The sequence below is a fragment of the Ahaetulla prasina genome, chromosome 15 (assembly GCF_028640845.1).
Source record: "Ahaetulla prasina isolate Xishuangbanna chromosome 15, ASM2864084v1, whole genome shotgun sequence".
NCBI classification, from domain to species: Eukaryota; Metazoa; Chordata; class Lepidosauria; order Squamata; family Colubridae; genus Ahaetulla; species Ahaetulla prasina.
In genome coordinates this window covers 4,891,860-4,917,018 of record NC_080553.1, presented here as the reverse complement: position 1 = coordinate 4,917,018, position 25,159 = coordinate 4,891,860, and the positions used below count along the sequence as shown (strand labels likewise).

The following is a 25,159-nucleotide window of genomic DNA, read 5'->3' as shown; positions in this document are numbered from 1 at the left end:
CATGTCCTGGCCACGTCTACCCACGGGCCTGCCAAGTTTCTGGAGATAACGAGGAAATTATAGATAAGGCCAGAATTACTCACGAATATATTCTTCCCTCCATTGAAATAGTTAGCTCGCGCCAATTCATTAGCTCGTGCCAACTCATTACTTTGTCCAAGACAAAAAACCAGGAAGTCCCGTACAAGGACATTACAATAAGGACTGTAATTGGTTGGGTACAGAGAGGTTGGCCCGCTGTGCCGGGCGAGCGTTTTAAAGAATTTGTAAAAAAACGTGGGGAACTCTCAGCTCAAGGGGGGTGCTTGCTATGGGGGGATCGAGTGGTGATCCCGGAGAAATTGAGGGAAAAGGTATTGGAGCTCCTTCACGAAGGCCACCCAGGGATCGTGAGAATGAAGGGTCTAGCGAGAAGCTATGTGTGGTGGCCCTTAATGGATACGGAAATTGCTGAAAGGGTAGGGAAATGCCAGGCCTGCCAGGAGTCCAGACCGCTACCCCCAACGGCCCCAATTCGGGAATGGGAGAGACCCCAGGGCCCTTGGTCTAGGATCCATATTGATTTTGCCGGCCCCTTCCACGGCCAAACCTTTCTGGTAGTCGTCGATGCCTACTCCAAATGGCTGGAAATCATTCTCATGAGATCCATGACAGCCGAGGCCGTGATTTCAGTCCTACGGCACCTATTTGTAACCCACGGGTTGCCCGATACTTTAGTCTCCGATAACGGCCCGCAATTCACGGCAACCCAGTTTGAGGGGTACTTGGCAGAGGAGGGCATCCGACATGTCCTCTCGGCGCCTTTCCACCCTGCGACGAACGGCCTTGCAGAACGTTTCGTTCGGAGCGCAAAGGAAGCATTGTCCAGAATCAGGCCAGGCGATTGGCAAACAAAAATTGATATATTCCTAGCAGTCCAACACAGAACCCCCTGTGTAACAACTGGCCGCAGCCCGGCAGAGCTATTAATGGGTCGGAAACTTAGGTGCCCACTAGACCGTTTAAACCCAAACTACACACCAGACGGGTACAAAGGGGCACACGGTAAAACAAGAGGGATGGCAATAAGCGACCTAGTATGGGCACACAACTACAGCGAGGGCCCGACCTGGTTAGCAGGAAACATCCTAGAAATAACAGGACCAAAATCATATCTAGTAGAGATAGAGGATGGCCGGGTATGGAAACGCCACATAGACCAAATAAGGAAACGCATAACCGGTAAATCAGAATCAGATGAAACAGGCCCTGACTATCAAACGTTTGAATCCACAGCTGAATCAAACCCGGGGCAAACGCGGGACTTATCTGAGTTCCAGGAGGTCCAGCGATGCCAACCGGTTCCTCCTGAAAACAGCAGGGACGACTCTGCAAATAATCCAGGGCCGGATGGCCTAGAGGAGGAGCTGAGAGGAACAAACAGTCCCTCCGGTCAGCTCGACTCACTCCCAGAAAATGAATTGCGCAGGTCCGAAAGAGTCAGGAGACGCTCAGTCTACTTGCGTGATTACATTGACAAATAAGATGTTAATTCTATGTAAATATTGGTAAAGTGTTTTCTGGGAGGGAAGGAGTGTAATGTATCTTTAAAAGTTTTGGCGGGAAAATAGCACGTTGCTGATTGGTTGAAGCCTCCGGCTAAACTGTATATAAAGAGAGGTTTTTCCCAGCACTGGCTGCTGGGTTCACCATATAGTAAAGAGCTGTTGTCACTATCCTGGTCTCCTGCCTCGTTATTGCCCGAATCTAACAGTTCCCAAATATTTTATAATAATAATAATAATATTTTAATTTTTATACCGCCCTTCTCCCGAAGGACTCAGGGCAGTGAACAGCCAAATAAAAACAATACAATATATTACAATAAAAACTAATTAAAAAACTTATTCAATATGGCCTAACTTTAAATATAAAATATATAATATAAAATAAACCCCATTTAAAATCGAATTAAAAACCCCTATTAAGCCAGTCCTGCTTGGAAGAATAGATACGTCTTCAGCTCGCGGCGAAAAGTCCGGAGGTCAGGAAGCTGTCAAAGTCCTGGGGAAAGCTCGTTCCAGAGGTTATTTTGACTACAAAGCCCCAACTATCTCTAATCCCCCCTGTGTCAAGCCTGGAAGCCATCTTTTGCATTGGGCCTCCAGGCCTGCCACATTTCCTACTGTGGGAAACTGGGAGGGGATGGAACATGGGTGATATATAGTCATAATAACATTACTTTCTCAGAGAGCCAAGGACATCTTGCCCTGCACCTGAAGGGCTGGAACTGGGAGGCATCTCCAGTTGGGACGGTGTTTTGGTTGGACCATGTGATGGATATGTGGGTGTTGGGCAGGGACTTGAACTTTCCTTTGGGTGGGGAAAACCTGGAAGCTTTCAGATTTGGGTTTTCCCAGATGTGCCAATATGACATCTCTAATAAAATGGAACTTTGAGGAACTTCAAGCCTCGGAGTTTTCTTTCATTAGGGGTGTTACTTGGAGCCTATCCCTCAGCTCTAGTGTGGCAGCACTGAAGCTCCAAGATGGCTTTGGCCAGGTCAGCTTCAGGGTTGACACCTTCACTTATATTTCAGAAGGAAACTGGTGGCATGAAATAAGCATCGTCCTCATATAATCCCATCCAGATATTTGGGTAACCATTGAAAATGAACTGCAAAGATCAAGTTGCTACTGGGAGCTAAGAGGGGATCAAGGGTATTTACCTCCCCTTTCATAAAGACTGTTGCTCACTCCAGACTAAGCAGTTTGATCCTTCAACTTTTTACAGATTAAGCCTTACTGACAAGCGTTAGCTTAAGCAAACATCTGCATTGCTCTTCATTAAGAGAGAGGGTCCCAGACGGGATTAAGCATTGTTTATCCAGCGAATCCCCATCAGATGGTGCAGCTTTATTTCCCATCAATTTTTAATTGCGAATCCCAGACCAGCTCTCGGGGAATCAGCATTTCATTAGGTGGAACTAGTACAAAAGTTGCGTCACTAAGGGTTGGTTGGTGTGTGTTTTTTAATGCCTGGTTTCTCCTCTCCACTCTCCCCCTACCAACCTGCGCTCAGCAATGCCACGGGGTATACGGGTATACGGGATGAGAATAGAATAGAATAGAATTTTATTGGCCAAGTGTGATTGGACACACAAGGAATTTGTCTTGGTGCATATGCTCTCAGTGTGCATAAAAGAAAAGATACGTTCATCAAGTACAACATTTACAACACAATTGATGGTCTATATAGCAATATAAATCATAAGGATTGCCAGCAACAAGTTATAGTCATACAGTCATAAGTGGAAAGAGATTGGTGATGGGAACTATGAAACGATTAATAGTAGTGCAGATTCAGTAAATAGTCTGACAGTGTTGAGGGAATTATTTGTTTAGCAGAGTGATGGCCTTCGGGGGAAAACTGTTCTTGTGTCTAGTTGTTCTGGTGTGCAGTGCTCTATAGCGTCGTTTTGAGGGTAGGAGTTGAAACAGTTTATGTCCAGGATGCGAGGGATCTGCAAATATTTTCAAGGCCCTCTTCTTGATTCGTGCAGTATACAGGTCCTCAATGGAAGGCAGGTTGGTAGCAATTATTTTTTCTGCAGTTCTAATTATCCTCTGAAGTCTGGGTCTTTCTTGTTGGGTTGCAGAACCGAACCAGACAGTTATAGAGGTGCAAATGACAGACTCAATAATTCCTCTGTAGAATTGGATCAGAGCAAGATGATGCTAGTAAAGCTGCCTCAATTTAGAAGATTTGTGGGGGTCAGAGTTGGGCAGCTCCACTGCTTCCCACGGAAGCATTGAGGAGCCTGGAGGCTAAAATGTTTCATCAGTCCAAGAGCTGAAACTCTCCAGGCAGTATACAATAAAACAAACTAGAAAACACTACCTGAATTTAAAAAAAAAACCAGGTAAGAGACTCAAATAGAATACAAAATGAAGTGTCAAGTGTCTATGGAGATTCTCAATCATCCAGGTCATGGTTGTCCCAAAGGTGGTTTTCCAAAAGGCAAGTGGACTTTCTTGGGTTTTTCCTTGAAAATCTTTCACTTCTCACCCAAGAAGCTCACCTAGCAGAGATTATACCTACCTGAGACTTCTCAGAAAAGAACATCTGAATGAAAAACTGCTGGTGACCTTCTACCGCTTCATCATAGAGACTATTTTAACTTACTGCATCTGTGTCTGGTTTGCCAATTGCACAGGGGCAGCTAGGACAGCACTCCAGAGGGTTAATGTTCATTGCCCAGAGGAACAATGGTTGCCCCCTCCCCTCTTTGGAAGAGCTTTATAGCTCCTGCTGCCCTATGAAAGTTCAAAACATTCTTAAAGACCCATCTCATCCTGGGCATTCTTTTTTTTTTTAACTATTACCATCTGGCAGATGGTACCGGACAATAAAAACAAGGACAAATAGGCTGTAAAACAGCTTCTATCCCAGAGCAGTAACTATATTGAATTCTACTGTATATAGTGCAATATTAATGCAATATCAGAGGTTTTCAATTCAATTGTATAGAATGTGTAGGATGTGCATTTTTGTTTTATTTATAATATACACTGAAAATGGCATTTAATTTTGTTGTATGTGGTGCAATGAAAATAAAGTAAACTAAACTAACTAACTAAGTTTCTTCAATTCTGCATTACCATGTGAAATATTCAAAAGCAAGGAATTAGGAGCCAAGTACAAACTGGGACATGTTACAACCCCAAATATTCTGATGTTTAATTGTTTGCTTTCTCTCTTGCTCAGCTGTCAGGGTATTTATCCACTCATACATCACGAGACCCGAGGGTGCCTTTCCCTTTCTTTTAAACTCCAGATTGGCACAATGTTTGCAAGTGAGCGGTTAAATGAGGAGACCCAAACTCATCGGTAGCCTCATACTACAATGAACAAGGACATGCATTCAATTTTACAGCTACTGCAATTGTTGGCTGAGCAGGGACAAAAATAGCCAGAGAAATGATTGAAGGAAACGGGTCCCTTATCAGTCAACAGGAGTGCTGATTTCTCACCAGTTTATCAGGTACTTAGGAGCTGAGGGTGCAGCAGTACAAGGAAATAACCATCAATGACTTACAACCAGCCATCAACACCCTAATTAACAACTAAACGCTACACACAACTAGGCACCATATAAATACAATGCGTAAAACAACCTAGTACACATATTCTGGAGAAACAGATGTTCCCTGATGATGGGCTCCAGCAGAAGCCCAAAACCTTGGAATAATAAACTTTTGTTCCATTTCCATTTCCGATTAGATTCTTGCAACAATATTTGCACCTCGTTACAATCCTGGAGGTGGTCTGGCAATTGTTTAGACCTCCTGCTGCATAATTTAGTCAAAAGTGAATAGCAATAGTGGCAGGAACAGGAACTGTAATTGTTATGACATATTCCCCACAACCTCTGCATCAGGAGGGAAAAAAGGAATTGGGGATCTGTCAAAGGCAAGAGCTTTTATGTCACATAAATTACCCTCTGCTGCTTCAGAATGACATCTTCTTGTCAGACTGATGGCTTGCTGTCGTCAGTATCACTGATGTGTCCCCAGGGAGTGCTTCCACCAGCGGTATCACCCCAAAGCAGGTGTCGTAAATTAAGTCCCAAACACTTTTACACGAGCAAAATCGAGGAGAATCTGATTAGAGCTCCTGTATGCAGAGCGGAGGAAATCTCACACTTGATTGCAGCTCCTTGGAAGAGCAGATCAAATAACTCCAGCTGCAACTTCTGGCAAGAGATTAGGGTAATATTTGGAGGGCTGGGTCAAGTGAAGAAATACAATGGGCTTAGGTGGGAGAAGTGAAAGATTGGAGGTTTGGGGACCATAATTGGGGCAGAGTTATGATTTGACCAGTAGAGGGTTCTCAAAACAGTTACTAGGAAAAAAATTTCTTCTTCCTTCCTTCCTTCCTTTCCTTCCTTCTTTCCTTTCTTTTTTCCTTTCCCTTCTTTCCTTTCCTTCCTTCCTTCCTTCCTTCTTTCCTTCCCTTCCCTTCTCTTCTCTTCCCTTCTCTTCCCTTCCCTTCCTTCCTTCCTTCCTTCCTCCCGCCCTCCCTCCCTCCCTTCCTTTTTTTATGTCTTTTTCTTTCTTTTTTTTCTTTCTTTCTCCCTTCCTTTCTCCTACTCTTCAGATCATAGAAGCCAACACATGCTTGCAAGGATTCCAATAGTTAATCGAGAAGAGCGTTTGAATCTCAGTCCACTGAGGTGGACACAAGACCAGCCAATACATGCATGGGCTGCTCTCTTCTGAGACATCAAGGAGGACTGGTGTCAGGATTTCCAGGCACAGAGACAAATCCGCTCATCCCCTTTCCCAGAAAGGGCAGGTTTGAAGGACAACCTCCTGGCTTGTCCCCTAGAGCATCATCCTCCAATCCACTTCATCAAGATCAACTAAGCAGGCATCAGAGGTTAAGAGTACCATGCCATTCGTCATGGGCGAGAGGAAAAGGCACATTTCAGCAATTAGACAAAGAACAACCAGAGACAAAATTAATGGAATAAAGAAGCACTGAAACTAGGCAATTATAGGCAACTTCCCTGATGAGGCTTATTACCGCAACTTCCTTGGCAAGGGGTTGGGAAAGGAAAAGACCAAACACTCCACAAGTAAAATGAGTGCCAGGATTCAAAACGGTTGTTTATTAAAATTGGGTCCTGGATTTTCAAATTTCCAGATAATTTCTTTCTTTCCCAGCTACCTTTCCTATATTTATCAATAGAATTTTTCTGCTAAGGATCTCACTATTACAGGATGAGATCATCTGTCACCATGGACTGAGGTATCACCAATATGTTGATGATACTCAGCTATATGTCTCAGCCCATGGTGAGTTAAGCCCCGTGGTGAGTTAGTCTCCTCCCTCTTGCAGTGTCTGGAGGCTTTTAGGGGCTAGATGGAGAGCAACGGGCTGAAACTAAACCCTGGCAAGACCGAGGGGCTCTGGATTTGGGGTTCGTTGGCTCAGGGAGAATTACCACCTTTGGTCTTGGATGGGGTGGCACTACCCGAAACACATCTTGTGCATAATCTGGGGTTCTCCTGGACTCACAACTCCTGTTTAAAGAGCAGATGATGGTCGTGGCTAGGAGGGCCTTTGCACAACTGCAGGTTGTGTGTCAATTACACCCTTTCCTGGACCAACAATCCCTACTCACAGTCACTCATGCCCTTCCCGTCTTGGCTATTGCAACATGCTCTACATGGGGCTGCCCTTGAAGAGCATCCAGACACTCCAGTTGGTGCATAATGCAGCACCCCCCATGGTTTTGTGCAGACCCTGGTTTTGTGCACATGTATCACCTCTCCTGTGGGAGCTGCACTGGTTGCTGATTTGCTTCTGGGTAAAATTGAAGGTGCTGGTTCTTACTGTTAAAGCCCTTCATGGGCATTATCTGAGGGACCGTCTCTTGCCAATCACGTCTACCCGACCCACCAGAGTAGGGAAGCAGGGAATGTTGTGGGTCCCATCCCCTAGGGAGATACACCTGGTGGGACCCAGAAGGACCTTCTCCATGGTGGCTCCATCTCTCTGGAACATCATCCCCCCTGAGATTAGAATGTCCCCCACTCTAGCACTCTTCCAGAAGGTGCTGAAGCGGGCCTGAGGTTCTGCCAACAGACCTGGGGAACCCATTAAATGGGTTGGGTAATGGATAGATAGATAGATGATAGATAGATAGATAGATAGATAGATAGATAGATAGATAGATAGATAGATAGATAGATAGATAGATAGATAGATAATCATAACATAACATAACATCAGAGTTGGAAGGGACCTTGGAGGTCTTCTAGTCCAACCCCCTGCCCAGGCAGGAAACCCTACACCATCTCAGTCAGATGGTTATCCAACATTTTCTTAAAAATTTCCAGTGTTGGAGCATTCACAACTTCTGAAGGCAAGTCGTTCCACTTATTAATTGTTCTAACTGTCAGGAAATTTCTCCTTAGTTCTAAGTTGCTTCTTTCTTTGACCAGTTTCCACCCATTGCTTCTTGTTCTACCCTCAGGTGCTTTGGAGAACAGCCCGACTCCCTCTTCTTTGTGGCAGCCCCTGAGATATTGGAACACAGCTATCATGTCTCCCCTAGTCCTTCTTTTTGTTAAACTAGACATACCCAGTTCCTGCAACCGTTCTTCATATGTTTTATCCTCCAGTCCCCTAATCATCTTTGTTGCTCTTCTCTGCACTCTTTCTAGAGTCTCAACATCTTTTTTACATCGTGGCAACCAAAACTGGATGCAATATTCCATGTGTGGCCTTACCAAGGCATTATAAAGTGGCACTAACACTTCACGTGATCTTGATTCTATCCCTCTGTTTATGCAGCCCAGAACTGTGTTGGCTTTTTTAACAGCTGCTGCACACTGCTGGCTCATATCTAAATGGTTATCCACTAGGACTCCAAGATCCCTCTCACAGGTACTACTATTGAGCAAGGTACCACTTATGGCCAGTCACTTAATGATGGTTCAAAGATATGATGGAACCCCCCCCCCCAAAAAAAAAGGGTACTTACGAACTGGATTCAAAGTTGACTGCCCTCCCCCCAAAGTCACAATATTGCATTTTGGGCAATTTGCGGTATTATTTCAGTGCAATTTATGACGTTTTTGGCAGCAACTGATGTTTACTTTCTGTTGATGGCAAAAAAAGGCACCCCCAATCATTGCAGACAATGGGTTTGCTTAACAGCTGCAGTGTTTGCTGAACAATCGCTACCTTTGCTTAACAATGGCTGTGAAAAAAAAGAAAAAAGTCATAAATGGGGGGGGGCGTGATAGCTCAGGCTGTTAAGAAGCCTGTTATTAGAACACAGCAGCCTGCAATTACTGCAGGTTCAAGCCCAGCCCAAGGTTGACTCAGCCTTCCATCATTTATAAGGTAGGTAAAATGAGGACCCAGATTGTTGGGGGGGGGCAATAAGTTGACTTTGTAAATATACAAATAGAATGAGACTATTGCCTTACACACTGTAAACCGCCCTGAGTCTTCGGAGAAGGGCGGAATATAAATGTAAATAAATAAAATAAATAAAAATAAAAATAAAGTCGGATCACATGGGTGCCTTGACTTATGGCCATCCTGACATACGATGGAAAGTCCGGACACCATTGTGGTTGTTAAGTCAAGGATGACCTGCGTATGTTTGATATGCAGGTTTCCAATTTCCACAAAAGATGTCTGGGTTATTCAAAAACCTACATGCATGCATACCAAAAAAAGTTCCACAAGTCTAGAAATGCAGCCATTCCCTCATTCTGCAAAGATAGTAATATGATCAGGCATCTAATTCTTTTTTTTCATAACATTTCCTGAGATGTTTAAACTCGGTGTTCAATCGCACCTGAATACGCCAGGTTAAAAAAAAAAAAGTTAGAAACTCAATTAACACCACGAAAGGTCCACAGAACGTATCTCCAACACATGCTTCATTGCCATAATGATGTGATGAGAGGAGGGGGAGGGGAAATACGGCAAGCCAAGAAACAAATCAAGGGATAGATATAGAACTTGGGAGTATGAAAGAAAGCATTCTTGGAAGGAAGGAAGAAAAATCAGCAGCTGAATCACGGAGCAATGGAAGATGTTGGATTGACCCCTCCCTCTGAATTCAAGACCTCTTCATTCACTATGTCAATTTGAATCAGATATAATTAATTGATAGGTCCCCCGTGGTGACTACACCGGAGAGAAAGTAAATAATGAAAATAATGAGTTTTATCACCGTACCAGTGTTAACGCATGCACCTCTATATGTCAATGAAAAGAGCCATTAGTTGCTGTTATCATCTTACCTCGTGAAGAAATGAGAACTTGGTATGTTTGCACACTATATTTAGACATGGCTGGGATTAACAATGGAATTAGGTTTGTTAGCTGATGTGATTTAGATGTTGTGGGGGTGGGGAATGGATGACTCTTATAATACCAAGACATCCTTGGCTTCAAGAAATGCATGTTGGTTTCAGTAACAATTATTAATTAAATTATTATTAATTATTACAATGGGAGGAGACGCAGCAACAAACATTGTGCCTGCAGAAACAGTGTGGAAAAGATGGATGGATGGATAGACAGATATATATGCATTCATTAATACAGATATATCTACATAATGCATCCAGTGGTGCCTTGATACTCAACTGTTTTGAAATTTATTGAATTTATTACTCAATACATTTTGAAGTGAGAATTTTGCCCCAATACTCATTGTTTGTTTGATACTCAACACACAAGCTAGAACTTGACATTGCTGGCTGTTTTGTGAAACACTACATTATTCCTTGTGGGAAAAATTTGTTTGGTACTCATCATTTTTGGTACTCATCATGCTTCCTGGAACCAATTAACATTGAGTACAGAGATACCACTGTGGATGGATGGATGGATGGATGGATGGATGGATGGATGGATGGATGGATAGATAGATAGATAGATAGATAGATAGATAGATAGATAGATAGATAGATAGATAGATAGATAGATAGATAGATAGATATAGGCAGAAGAGAGAGAGAGATGAATGGATAGATGGATAGTCAAATTGGAGCTATCCATTTTGGAATTTATATTGACTCTTCCCTAACACTTCCCTGCCTGTGAGTTCCTTTGTTCTCTCTGAGCTTGGTTATTTTCTTGCAGACATTTCATAACCCAACTAAGGAACATCATCAATGGTAATGTTGCTAATGTTAATGATGATGATAGTTCTCCCTGCTAATTATATTTAAAAGCAAGAGAGAAGGCATGTTCTCCATGAAGGTTCTAGAGACAGTGACATACATCATCCAGTGGTTGGTTAAGTAAACTGTTGATTTGTAAGACAGTTTCAACCCTTGATAACCATCAGACTCAACCATTCCTGGGATGTTCCCAGTTTCAAGAAGCAGCCTTACCTTGAGGACATCTTCATCAGCTGATTTGCATTCAGTGGAGCTGGAGATGTCTCTAATGGATCCATCTTCTTCAACAGCAACCACTTTCACAGGGATGGACACTGGCTTGCCCGTCAGAATGGCCGTGTTGAGGACTTCTGTATCCTATTCAGGCATACAACAAAGAAGAAAACAAAGATCCATAAAGAAGATGCCAACAGAAGGGTAAGACGAAGCAGGGACATAATTAAGACCCCTCTATCCAATTTCCATCCTCACAATAATCTTGTAGAACACTTATTGTTCATAATGAAGGTGAGATTCAGCCTCAGTATCTTCTGGTAGAAATCATAAAGACCTGGAGAGGATTCCAGCAAGATCTTTGCTAAGTCCAGCAGGGACCTCAACAAACTGGGATTCTCAACCCCACCAGAAAGTTGTCTATCATAAAAAGAGTGGTGGGATGTTTTTTTTAAAAAAAACCTGTTGTGCCATCATCAATATGTTGTGCCAGAAACAGGATCTAGGTCCATGATGGCGAACCTATGACATGTGTGCCAGAGGTGGCAAGCAGAGCCCTCTCTATGGGCACGTGAGCTGTCACCAGCTGCTCTTCTGCATTCTGTCACATGCATGTGCATTGGCCAGCTGATCGCACATGTGCACTGGCCAGCTGCTCCCTTCTGGGTTCTGGTGCGCGTGCACGTGCTGGCTGGCACGCTTGGGTCCACTGGAACCCAGAAGAGAGCAGCTGGCCAGTGTGCATATGTGATGGACCAGCTGTCTGGCACGCATGCACACCATAGAACCTGGAAGAGCAGCTGGCCGCTGCACACATGCACACCAGCCAGCTGCTTTCTTTCAGGTTCCAGCACAAGCACTCCGGTTTTGGCACTCAGTGCCAAAAAGGTTAACCATCCATGAATTAATTGTTCAAAATAACTTCTCCCAACTCTACATCCTTCCACTGAACTTGACTATAACCCTTTTATGGTCTTTCCCCAGTCATATTTCCACCACCCTGTCAAGCCTGAAACTGACCTGGCTGTGGGCGGTCCCTTTCCATGGGAGCTTTTGCTTCTATTAGGGTTTATTTTCCCATGGCTTCAGGTTGACACAGTTTGGAAATGAAGGGGGAGAGTAGAGATAGATGGGGTTTTGCAGCCAAAACAACATAGCTCTCTTATGAGTCAGAGACAATCCAACTGCTGGCTGGCCAGAGGAGGAGGACAGAAGTCACCAAGCAACCAGCAGTATCCTGATTGGACAATGTGATTTATTGTTTTGAGAAAAACAAGAAACTTTTATTTTTAAGGTGGTGGAAAGTGTGGGAACCTTCAGTATCGGCTTTCCACCAGTTTCTTCCAAGATTGATGTATCTGAATAAAGCTGTTCTTTGAGGAACTAGATTGCCTTGGAGTTCTGTTTGCAATGGGTACATTAATTGGAACCTGACACATCACCCATAGACAATCATACTAGTTTAGCTCCCACCTCAGTAGGATTCAGGATTCAGGATTACATAGGGCAGTTTCTATAGGTTGCCTATGAACCTAATCCTTCTATGGGACCAGATAATCCTTCAGACTCAGATTGCTGAAATGACCGGTTGCTTCCTGTCTCTCTTGTTCTTTGATTTCTAAATTCTCCATGGCAGAAGTTTATCATCAAACCCTTCCCTTCTCTGCAGAAACAGCAACTCAGTGAGCATGAGCATAAGAGCACAAAAGTGCCTACCATTCCTGTCCTATTGTTTCCTTTCATTATATCAAATTAATATAGTTATTGCATACTTTTGCTTATATATATGCTTATATGATGTGTTGTTGTTTTACGTTGATGCTTGTGTATACTGTTGTGACAAAATAAAATAAAATTTTTTTTAAAAAAATCCCTCATTCATTTCATCCAATCATTGTGGAACCAACAACAACACCAGGAACACCAACTGCTAATTTAAAAATATGTCTATATTTCTGCTTCATCCACAAATGCTACTTGGAGACGTTCTCTGGGCCAGGAAGTCACAGATATATCTTTTCCTCCAGGCGTTCTGAGAAATCCATCTATGCTTTTTCCTCGACACATTCTGCTAATGAGTCCATTAACGGGGAATTCATTGACACATCACCATGGATGCCATTTGATTAATTACGCCAGCTCCCCGCTCTCACCCGGACGTAGGCAGAGGAAGAGAGGTGCAAAATGAAGGACAAGAATCTTTGAGAAAAACTTGAATTAAGGCATTTGATCTGGGAAAGCAATATTTGCAATTAAGACACAGGATCTGGATCTCGTTAATGATTCTTTTGCAACTCGCTACAGCCATATCAGTGGCTGCAAAAAAAAGGAGGCACACTCTATTTCAAGTGCCATCTGCCACTGGAATGGAGGAATCGAACCATCCAGGCTATTAAAGCTGGAAAAGAAACAGCCCGGTTTATAAGAGCGCATCAACACGCGTGCCAAGCCGGGCTCCGTTGCGGCATGTGTTGCAGAGTCAGTAAACAAGGTCCTTGACATGCATCACTCCTCAGAATAAAATAAAAGTCTGGACAAAATATTTGCAAGACATGCATCCAGAAAGAGGATGACATTTTGAGGAGGAGGCCCACAAATAAAGACAACTTGCCAAAAAACTTGACAATCTTTCTGCATACGAGCGTATATGTTAAGGTTGTGACTAATGAGCCCAAGCAAATCAGAACTCCAAGGCTGGAATCTTCCTTAAATAACTTCTTTATTGGGTACATTGTATTAGTACACTTAAATGCAAAACCAACTCTAAATATTCCCTGGGGTTTTGGTATAGTTAAAATAGTAAATTATCCCCTCCCCAAGTGTCACTGGTCACATTGTCCAATTAAGTTAATTGGTGGGCTCCTTAGGCACTCCTCTCCTTCTTCATTTGACACCTGCAGAGATGACCTTGGTTCTCACAAAATAGATTGGTGTTGTGTCTGGCAATGCATTCCAGCCTCTCTCTCCCCCCCCCCCCCATACAGTGAGGCCACTGAGAGACAGAAAAAAGTTGGTTTGAAGTTGACAGTATAACTGTCAGGGTAATGATTGAACAGCTGAGCAGCTGCTACAATGATGTAATGCTAGGAATGAGTCAGCAAGGTTTGGGGGCTGATATCACTTTAAGAGCCAGTAATAAGACGCCCTTTTGAGCTCTCTCTCGCTCTCGCTCTCGCTCTCTCTCGCGCTCTCTCTCTCTCTCTCTCTCTTCTCTCTCTCCCTCCCTCCCTCCCTCTCTCTCTCTCTCTGCGGGTGTATACACATATACGCAGAGTACATATACAAGATATGGCTGTGAGAGTTGGACCATAAGGAAGGCTGAGCACCAAGGACTCTTGGGAGCTTGGACTATGAGGAAATCTAATCAGTTGATCCTAAAGAAAATCAACCCTGACTGTCCTTTGGAAGAACAGGTAATGAGGCTCAAATACTCCGGCCACCAAATGAGAAGAGAGGACTCCTTGGAGAAGATCTTGAGGTTGGGAAAATTGGAAGGCCAAAGGAGAAGGGGACAGCAGAGAATGAAGGGTTAGATAGTGCCATCAACACAATGAACGTGGATTTGGGCAGACTCCGAAAAACAGTGGAGCACAGGGGGTCCTGGTGTGCTACGCAGAGGTGGTATTCAGCCGGTTCGGACCGTTTCAGGTGAACCGGTAGCCCAGACATAATGCCGTCCTATTTAGCCATGTTTTCAAGGCTGGGCACATGAGTGGAAGGGGCACATGCAAGCAAAGCACATGCACAGAATGTCGGGCGCACATGCAGAAGGCACATGCAGCGAGCGTGCGGAAGGCCAGGCACATGCGCAGAAGGCAAACTGGTGGCAACAATATGTAAAACCCACCCCAGGTGCTAGGGACCATTACCAGGCCATAGCCTATTCGGAATTGGGCCATGTAAATATCTGGCCAAAGTACTTGCGCATGCATAAAGCTCAACTTGCACCAGGGCCAAGCTGGCAGGCAGTTGTGGTTTGTATGCCAGTCCACCATTTATACAAATTGAGCTGCGGTGCATGCAGGCCAGGCCACCACTTGTGCAAGGGCTGTGAATGTGCATGCACGCTGGCCCAGTTCCCCTCTCCCCCCTCCAGCTAGATTGCCAAGCCACAAAGTTTGGGGACCCCTTGTCTATGGGTTCGTTAGAGTCGGACATGACTTAAGTGCCTGAACAACAACAACAACATATACCACATGTAGTTTTGTTTTTAAGAAAATCTGATCCAGGAAATGTATATTAAAATGATTGGGGAAAAGCAGAAATGGATGGAGCGAAAAATGTCCTGGAAAGGTGGGGAAAACTTCCATTTTCCCCGAAAAAAGAGCAGTATCTCATAAGTAAAGCAGCTGCTTTGTTTATTATAATGATACTGCATCCAGTTTTGCTCACCACACTATAAAAAAGATTTTGAGACTCTAGAAAAAGTGCAGAGAAGAGCAACCAGGATGATGAGGGGACTGGAGGCAGTGGTGGGATACAAATAATTTAACAACCGGTTCTCTGCCCTAATGATTTCTTTCAACAACCAATTCAGCAAACTGCTCAGAAAGTTAACAGCCGGTTCTCCCGAAGTGGTGCAAACTGGTTGAATCCCACCACTGACTGGAGGCTAAAACATGCCAAGAACGGTTGCAGAAACAGGGCATGGCTAGTCTAGTGAAGAGAAGGACAGGATACTAGTCTTCCAATATTTGAGGGGCTGCCACAGAGAGGAGGGGGTCAAGCTATTTTCCAAAGCACCCAAAGGCCAGACAAGGAATAATGGATAGAAACTGAACAAACTGAACCTAGAAATAATGAGAAATTTTCTGACAGTGAGAGCAATCAACTAATAGAGCAGAAGTTGCCTTCAGAAGTTGTGGGAGCTTCTTCACTGGAAGCTTTCAAGGAGAGACTGGACTGCCATCTGTCAAAAATGTTTAGGGTCTCCTGCTTGGGTTGGGGGGCTGGACTAGAAGACCTACAAGGTCCCTTCCAACTCTGTTAATCTCTCTTAATATGTATTTAATTGATATTCTAGAGCAGAGTTTTTTTAAAAAATTGACCATTTTAAAATGTGTGGACTTGAAGTCCCAGAATTGCCCAACCAGCAAGGACTGACTTCCAGAATCCCCCAGTCACTATGCCTTGTTTTGTTGGGCCACTCTAGGAACATCTCTGTAGAAGACATTCAGGGAGATGCTTCCTACAAAGTTGAAATCTCTGTAGCTCCAGCGCTGTCTGGTTTAGGATGTTGCCATGACAGGTTAAGCTTAAGCCTTCTGTTGACCCAGCTAAGCACATCATCTGAACACAGAGGCTACAGAATAGCTTTACATCTTAGCTAGCACAAAATGTCTACTTGATCTCTTGGTTCTTCCACTTTGAAGGATTAGGGAAGAGTTGACAAGATGCCGGGCATATGAATAGCTTCCTCTGTTGAGCCTATCCCGGATCCTGCTACTCTGATCATGGGACTGCATTAACTTCACAAGGGCCGAAATCCACATTTTTTAGTTCCTTTCAAATGCACTTCCTGCAATCTGCACATCATCCCCTCCTTATGCAGAAATATATGGTTTCGCGTTTGATTTCCAAAGGATTTAAACATCTGGCTCCAGGCTGCGGGATAAATAGGGATGAGCTTTGAAAGAAGAAGGGTACAAGAAAGGAAAACTCGGCATGCTTCGCATCTCGGAGGATGCGAACCAGATGTTTTGGGTCTGTTTTGTGCTCCTCCACCCTCTCCCCCCCCCCCTTTACATGCATTATGTTCATCAGGACTTAGGGAGTTTATCCCTTCCCAGCTGACATCTGGTGCCGAGAGGACAGGGTTTTTTCTTTAAAAAGAAAATGAAGAATGCAAAAGAGGAAATGCATTGCCATCAGCAGGATTGTTGTTCGCCCATTTTAATAGTAGTGGCAGCACAATAAAGAAGTTAGATCTGCATTTCTGTAAAATATTAATATGGTTCATTATCCAGGCAGTCAGAAAGCACCATGTTTACTCTCCAAACAGGTTGACCTCCTTCCTTCCTTCCTTCCTTCCCTCCCTCCCTCCCTCCCTCCCTTCCATTCATCTTTCTCTCTCCTCCCTCCCTGCCTCCCTCCCCATCCTTCCTCCCTTCCCTTCTCCTCCCTTCCTTTCTCTCTCAATCCAGCCATCCTCCCACCCTCTGTTCCTTTCTTTCTTTCTTCCTCCCCTCCCTCCATCTCTTCCTTCCTTCTTTTATCTCTCTCTCTCTCTCTCTCTCTCTCTCCCTCCCTCCCTCCCTCCCTCCTCCCCTCTCTCTCTTACATACACACACACGGCACAGGGAGATAAGTAGTAAAAATTGAAAGATTATGTAGTTCTGCATTTGGCTCCACATGAAAATGGAAAAAGATTCAGTATGACTCATCCTTTCTTTTAAATGAAGTTCACAGAAGAAGTTCTACTTTCTTCTGGAGAGAGTCTACAAGGCTCTCTCCAGACAGCCTGCCCTGCCTTCCCCTTGGAACAATCAGGTAAGGTTTCATGGATCTGGAGGCTTATGCCTCTTGAGGCTGCTCAGGGACTCCAGGCTATGTTCCCACTTGACCCTTTCTTCCAGACTGGCTGGCAATTTCCCAACAGGATTCAACAAAGGCAAGGAAAGGGAGATGCTTGTTAAAACACTTTCTTGAAATGCAGAGGTTTCTTTAAAGCTTTCAGGGTTAGGATGGGGGAGCATCCAGAAAAGAGGATATTGTTGAACAGAGACAAGCTTGGCAAGGATTCAAACCAGTTAGGAAGACGGATAATCTGAACAGCAGAGCTTTGAACAGCATGCAAGTCAGGCTCTGAGATGCTGGAATCAAGTATCATGTCATCTCAGTAGGCTGACAGATTGTTTTTACAAACAAACAAACAAAACCTTGATCTGAAAATCTAGGAGAGAGAAAAAAGAAAGGGAGGGAGGGAGGTAGACAAGAGAAAGGGTGGGGGGATGCGGAACGTGGTAGAATTAGAAATGAATGCAAAGACTTTACAAAATAGTTAGGTCAAAATATTCTTTTTGGTGTCTTGATCTGGGCAAGATTCAGCTGGACATTTCAGAGGCCTACAACGGATCCACCTGTCCCAAGATGAAATTTAATTCAAAGCATTTAGAGACCTGCAAGGCAGGTAGTCCTCAAGTTACAACGTATCGTTGAACCCATAATCCTTGCTTGGCTTTGTTCTGTCTATCACAGTCTATCTCCTAACCCTGTTAACACCAGCTGTAAGACTCCTAAGAATCATTTCCCACCCACATAACATTGCAAGCCAAAATGCAGATACCGTGGAAAGACCAAAGTTCAGGAAGTGGCATGTGAGAACATCCATGCTCTTTGAAAATGATAGGTAACTTGGAAGCAAAAAATTTTACAAATGAAAACAAGCAGCAGGGATGTCTCAAAGGTGTTTTTTTTCAAGAGGCAACTGGTTTTTCTTGGAAGACGTTTTGCTTCTCATCCAAGAAGCTTCTTCAGCTCTGACTGGATGATGGGGAATGGAAGGATTTATACTTAGAAGCTTCTTGGATGAGAAGCAAAATCTTCAAAGAAAAAACAGAAAGTCCAGTTGCTTCTTGAAAAAAACACCTTTGGGACACCACGACCTGGATAGCTGAGAATCTCCATAGACAAAAAGCAGGGATTTTTAATAGAGTATATTTGAAACTGAAATGGGCCGGTGATGAAATTCATGCATCCAAACTTTGCAGAAGACATGTCCCATAGGTAAGTTAGAAATCATAGTGATGTTGTTTCAATGAACAACAAAGATGATTAGGGAACTGGAGGCTAAAACATATGAAGAACGGTGGCAGGAACTCAGTATGTCTGGTTTAATGAAAAGAAGGACCAGGGGAGACAGGGTAGCATCTTCCAATATCTCAGATGCTGCCACAAAGAAGCAGGGAGTCAAACTATTCTCCAAAGCACCTGAGGGTAGAACAAGAAGCAATGGGTGGAAACTAACCAAGGAGAGAAGCAACTTAGAACTAAGGAGAAATTTCCTGACAGAACAATTAACCATAGAACAACTTGCCTCCAAAAGTTGTGAATACTCCAACACTGGAAGATTTTAAGAAGATGTTTACAAATTAGCAGAGTTGGAAGGGACCTTGTAGGTCATCTAGTCCAACCCCCTGCTCCAGCAGGAGACCCTACCCATTTGTCTGAAGTGGTGTAAGGTTTCCTGCCTAAGCAGGGGGTTGGACTAGAAGATCCGCAAGGTCCCTTCCAACTCTGTTATTCTATTCTATTCTATTCTATTCTATTCTATTCTATTCTATTCTATTCTATGTTATATTTTTCCATTAAAAAAGCACACTTTTTTACATGAATTTTCTTCGTGTCAGAAGCTCTGTCCTGCCATAGTAATGATCTCTCCTGCTTATTCCTCATTCTTCCTCTGAATGGGTCTGGATTACTGCTTCGGTGGCCTCTCCTTAATTACAACTGTAACCTGCTAACGATATTGCTGTGTTGTCTGAAGGCACCTACTTTGGAATTCAGCCTTGACTCCATTAAAATTTAATACAACAGCAGGTCACAACAGAACTAGGAAGCCAATGACAGCTGCTTAATTAAAACCTAAAGCTGATTAGACCACCGAGAAGAAAACTCTAGAGGAAGAATTGGAAACGAGAGGGAGTCACAGCAGGGAATAATGGCTTTATTTAAGCCTTTATGGGTACCTGAAGATGAACTGACTGTCAGGTGGCTGCTGTGGTCAATTGGGGCCAGGAGGTCCCCACCTAAAAGCTTTGCTCAAAACCCAGTCCAAATGTTGATTGCTTTTCTTCTTCTCCATTAACACCATGGACGGGATCAGCCAAGAGTCGGGATTATCCACAGTATCTAAACAGGACATTAATGAAGCTACTCTATTAAATCAGCAAGTGTGGCACCAGGCCCAAGTAATTAGGGTTTATCGAGTGCTACTGGACAAGGGGGATTCTGCAGGAACTGTACTGACAACAGTTGGAGACTAGTGGCTTTGCAGAAAGTTGGCCAGACTGACTACAACGTAACTCACAGAAACCAGGGTTAGCCTTTGAGTCTATAACTGAGCAGTAAATCAAATGTTGTACATGCAGAAGGAATAAGGGTCAAGTCCTGATAGCTCCCCCCAAAAAACACTAGGAAGAAAACACTTTATCTAATAAGATTAGATTAGATTAATAGAGTTGGAAGGGATCTTGTAGGTCATCTAGTCCAACCCCCCGCCCAAGCAATATGCCATTTCTGACAAACGGCAGTCCAATCTCTTCTTGAAAGCCTCCAGGGATGAAGCTCCCACAACTTCTGAAGGTAAACTTCTGTTCCACTGATTGATTGTTCTCACTGTCAAAAAATTTCTCCTTATTTCCAGGTTGAATCTTTTTTTGATCAGTTTCCATGCATCATTCCTTGTCCGGCCTTCGGGTGCTTTGGAAAATAGCTTGACCCCCTCCTCTCTGTGGCAGCCCCTCAAATATTGGAAGACTGCTTTCATGTCTCCCCTGGTCCTTCTCTTCTCTAGACTAGCCGTGCCCAGTTTCTGCAACCTTTGATCGTATGTTTTAGCCTCCAGTCCCCTCATCATCCTGGTTGCTCTTCTCTGCACTTTTTCTAGAGTCTCAATATCTTTTTTATAGTGTGGTGGCCAAAACTGCAGTATTCTAGGTGTTGTCTTACTAAGGCTTTATAGAGTGGTATTAGTACCTCACTTGATCTTGATTGTATCCAACTGAAATAGTATCTGAAATACGAGGAAGTCTCGGCCACTTGGTGGTTGGGTTTGACCTACGAGCTAGGCTAAACAGCTTGTGATTCAGGGTGATGAACAACCTTAAAGGCAACTGAATTAATTCCATATCCTATCGTTCAAATTACTGAAGGTTAGAGAGATGCTGTGAGAACAGATATTACAATTAAAGCCAAGAAATTGGGATCATGGTTTGACTTGGTATTAGACAGCTTTGGAGGTATGTCTAATTTTGGCACACAAAAATTTCTTGTCTAAGAACAGCACAAAAATGAAAAATTCAGGTAGGAGAAAGACACGATGAGATGCAAAGAAGAAGATGTCCATATAGACTTGATGCAGTTCTTACAACTTAGACATTTTCATTTAACCCATTTTCATTTCTTTAAAAGACCATTTCCAGGGAAATCACAGGCCCCAACCATGAAACCCATTTGTCAACAACTGTGAATTTTCCCCATCAATTGACACACTGCTTCCGAGAGTGACTTTTTCTACTTCAGGAGATCTGTGAAGGCCTTCCGAAGCAGAGATGGAAAAACTGGTGGCCTTCCAGGTGCTCTGGAGCTATAAATCTATCATTCTGTAGTGTTCACCACACAACCTGAGGCCAGTTAGAGTCAACAACATTTGGTGAGTCACAGGTATCCTTATGTTTTTTACAGCATAAGAAGCTGGAGTCAGTAAAGAAAACCCGGAAGGCCAGGCCTTAGAAGCAGAACTGCACAATAGAAATACCGATATTTGTAGCTCGAAATTAAACCATTGAGTTCTTGGTGACCTCTGAGCTTGGTTGTTTGCTTGCAGATCTTTCATGACCCAACTAGGGAACCATCATCAGTGGTTAGAATATCTGCAAGAAAACAATCTCTGAGAGAGCACCAAGGACCCCACAAGCAAATCTGTATTTATGGGCAGGCAATCCCTACTCTTGATCAAGATTGTGAGCCTGGATATTCCACCACTAATCCTTCGTAAATGTTCAATGGTGCAAGTGATTGCCACTGTTCATATCTGAAACCTCGACCTGAAATGGACAATTGCCTTGTTCTGGTACAGTCATTATAAGTTACTATCTTTTTAGGCACAATGCACCTACAACACTACTGTACTACAAAGGCAGCTCCTGACTTTACAACTTGAGGAAGTTAACTAAAATCAATTAGTGGTCTGATAAAAACAGGGATGAAATGCTCTAAAGTCTGCCATTGGTTTGCTTTGCTACTGGTTTGCTTCGCACATGCATGCGGGGTGCACACCAAACACACGCTTTGCATGCAGGCGCTACCGCACAGCGCTGAAAAAGAAGGATTAAGAAGCCTTCTCTGAGTCTTCAAAAGTAAATAGAACAGCGAGAGGAGGGGAAACAGTTTTGCCGTGAGATTTAGATTTGCTAGAAAGCAGGATTTCCTGCTTTCTAGCGAATATAAATCATGCGACACAGCTGATCGTTGGAAATACTGGTTCGCCTAGACCGGTAGCATTTTTTTTTTTACTACCAGTTCGAACAAATTGGTCCAGACCAGTAGCATTTCACCCCTGGATAAAAACCAGATAAAACTATTACCCATCAAGAAAGAGGGCAGGCGACCTTCCCCATTATTCAGCTGGCAAATTCTATCACAACATAAAATGGTTTTTTTTTACTTGAAATAGCTGGTGGAGAAGGGACATAATTGATCTGGATTATTTATGTCTTACTCCTTAGAGAAAAATAGAATGCTTTCTCAGTTGTGACATTGGCCTATTTCTGTTATGACGAACCTTTCTTCTGTAAGGTGTGGGTCTAACAAAATGTAAATATGCTGTTTTGTCAACTCAGACTTTCATGAGACAACTTCTCAAAATGCAAATGATAGAGAAAGATACCCATATGCTTGTGTAGGGTGTGTGTGTGTGTGTGTGTGCTCAACTCTTCTTTTACTCAATTATTCTTTGCCCTATGCTCCCCACTCCTGCACCCCACTCATACAGGAGCAAAGCAACATACATCTGTAAAGCAAGTTTAATATCTAAATTAGATGCTTTGCTAAAATGATTATAAACCACCATAATTTCTCTTTAGCATACTTTCTCCTCTGGGCTTGAATGGTGTTTTCGGGATTCAAATACATATTAATGAACAGCAATTTTGAGCAAAAACTAAAAAAAAAGAGCTATGTTTATTTTTCTGCTACTCTGGCCATTGTGAGTCGGACGTGGTATGTGTACACATTTTAAACTTGCTGCTTTGGCCTCTGCGTTTAAACAATTTGCTTTCACATGCTGCCAAGATGCAGTTTAAAGGTTGCCACGTTTATTGCCAATAATTGGGGAATTTATAAATGAGATTATACTTTCATGAAATGAAACTTCCCCCCCAGTCAATGGTATAGAAAGGGGAGGGGGGATATATGGTTTAATTGCAAGGCATTAACTCTGGATGCAGCCTACAGAGGCGACGAGGAAGCCAAAACTGAGTACTAACCAACAGGCTTGGCAGATTAGCTATGCAGCAGCATCTATTTGACTTCCGCCAACGTTAGAAAACTCAGCAAACTCAGAACTGGTTAGTACTTGAATGGAAGACCACTTAAAAATCCTAAGATGCAGGATAAACTAGGAACTCAAATAAACCTGCCCCTGGAAGAGAATTAGAAAACACTATTCAAGAAAATAGGGCTGACTCTGTAAACCGCTTAGAAAGAGCTGTAAAGCACTGTGAAGCGGTATATGTCTTAAGTGGGAAGGAAGGAAGGAAGGAAGGAAGGAAGGAAGGAAGGAAGGAAGGAAGGAAGGAAGGAAGGAAGGAAGGAAGGAAGGAAGGAAGGAAGGAAGGAAGGAAGGAAGGAAGGAAGGAAGGAAGGAAGGAAGGAAGGAAGGAAGGAGCAATAGGCTGACTCTGTAAACCTCTTAGAGAGGGCTACAAAGCACTGTGAAGCGGTACATAAGTCTAAGGGCTATTGCTATATTTGCAGTTCAGGGTTGAACTGTGGGGTTCTTGGTGCTTTCTGAGCTTGGCTGTTTTCTTGCAGATGTTTCATGACCCAACTAGGCAACATCATTAGTGCTAGTAAGAAATGGGTTTTGCTCTCTAAATTTATAGACAAGCGGCTCGCCCTATCAGTGTTGATGGGAGTCTTCTTGGGAGTTCCGTGATTGGGCTTTTAAAAGTAAAAAAAAAAAAAGTTGGCCAGCCCACCCAGTCACATTACCTATTCCCCACCAAGCTACGCCCACAGAGCTGGTAGTAAAAAAAATTACATTTCAACCCTGGCCATACCCAATGTCCAATCTCAAAGCATCCCTGGCCTGCTCTTGAGTTGCCATCCATTGGAACCCTGACAATCCTGCAACCATTCTTCTATCGTATCTTTGCTTACATCTCCCCATTCATTTTGAGGCGACTCTGATTCTCTCATATTCTTTGCAAGTATCGCCTCTCCCGTCACCTTTATGAAGGAAAGTGACCCAACTATATTATCTCTGTGCAGGCTTTATTTGTAGCCTAAGTTAAATGCGAGTATTCTACAGCTAAATCAATTCCCTTAGCCGAACGGGAACTTCCACCTGAAATAATGCTGAAATTCGGTCTCTCTTTTCTCTCTCTCCCTCCTCTCTCTTTCTCTCTCCTCGTTCTCTCTTCTCCCTCCCTTTCTCTTCTGTCTCTTTTCCTCTTCTCTCTCCTCTCCTCTCTCTTCTGTCTCTCTTCCTCTCTCTTTTCCTCCCCCTCCTCTTCTCCCTCCTCCCTCTCTCTCTCTCCTCCCTCTCTCTTCTGTCTCTTTTCCTCTTCTCTCTCTTTCTTCTGTCTTTCTTCCTCTCTCTCTTCCACCCCTCCTCTCCTCCCTCTCTCTTCTGTCTCTCTTCCTCCCCGTCTCATCCCTCTCTTCTGTCCCTCTCCTCTCTCTCTCCTCTCTTTTCTTCCTCTCTCCTGTCTCTCTTCTCTTTTCCTCTTCTCTCTCCTGTCTCTCTCTCTCTCTCTCTCCTGTTTCTCTCCCTCCTCTCTCTCCTGTTTCTCTCCCTCCTCTCTCTCCCCTCTCTCTTCTCTCTCTCCTTCCTCTCTCCTCTCTCTCTTCTGTATCTCTTCCTCTCTCTTTTCCTCCCCGTCTCATCCCTCTCTTCTGTCTCTCTCCCCTCTCTCTCCTCTCTTTTCTTCCTCTCTCCTCTCTCTCTCTCCTGTCTCTCTTCTCTTTTCCTCTTCTCTCTCTCTGTTTCTCTCCCTCCTCTCTCCTCCTCTCTCCTCTCTCTCTTCTGTATCTCTTCCTCTCTCTTTTCCTCCCCCCTCTCTCTCAGAGTATGATTTAATATTAATCTTGCTCTTGCAAGAGAAATCCTCCCCACCTGTTATACCCCAGAAGGATCCCAATGGGAAGGCAAGTAGGGGAAACGTGATGCCGTGAAGGGCTGACCTTTCCTGGGGAAACTGTCACCTGCAGTATTTTGATGGTCCAATCTGTTGAAACGGATCGCTCTCCGTAACGAGGCACCATTTGGACAAGCAAGTAAGCCAGGAAATCAGCAGAGAAGA

The 25,159-nt window shown here is 43.6% G+C and overlaps 1 protein-coding gene and 1 long non-coding RNA gene across 2 annotated transcripts in view; one reads left to right on the top strand and one right to left on the bottom strand.

Moving 5' to 3' along the window:
• TMEM132B (transmembrane protein 132B) overlaps positions 1–25,159 on the bottom strand; it is a 252,044-nt gene that overhangs the window by 25,017 nt on the left and 201,868 nt on the right. Inside the window, exon 5 of the mRNA XM_058158473.1 lies at positions 10,914–11,057. Within this exon, the coding sequence (XP_058014456.1) occupies positions 10,914–11,057 (144 nt within the window). The remainder of the gene's footprint in view (positions 1–10,913; positions 11,058–25,159) is intronic.
• Positions 14,177–25,159, top strand: part of LOC131185698 (uncharacterized) — a 48,690-nt gene continuing 37,707 nt past the window's right edge. Inside the window, exon 1 of the long non-coding RNA XR_009152214.1 lies at positions 14,177–14,326. This is a non-coding gene — a long non-coding RNA (uncharacterized LOC131185698). The remainder of the gene's footprint in view (positions 14,327–25,159) is intronic.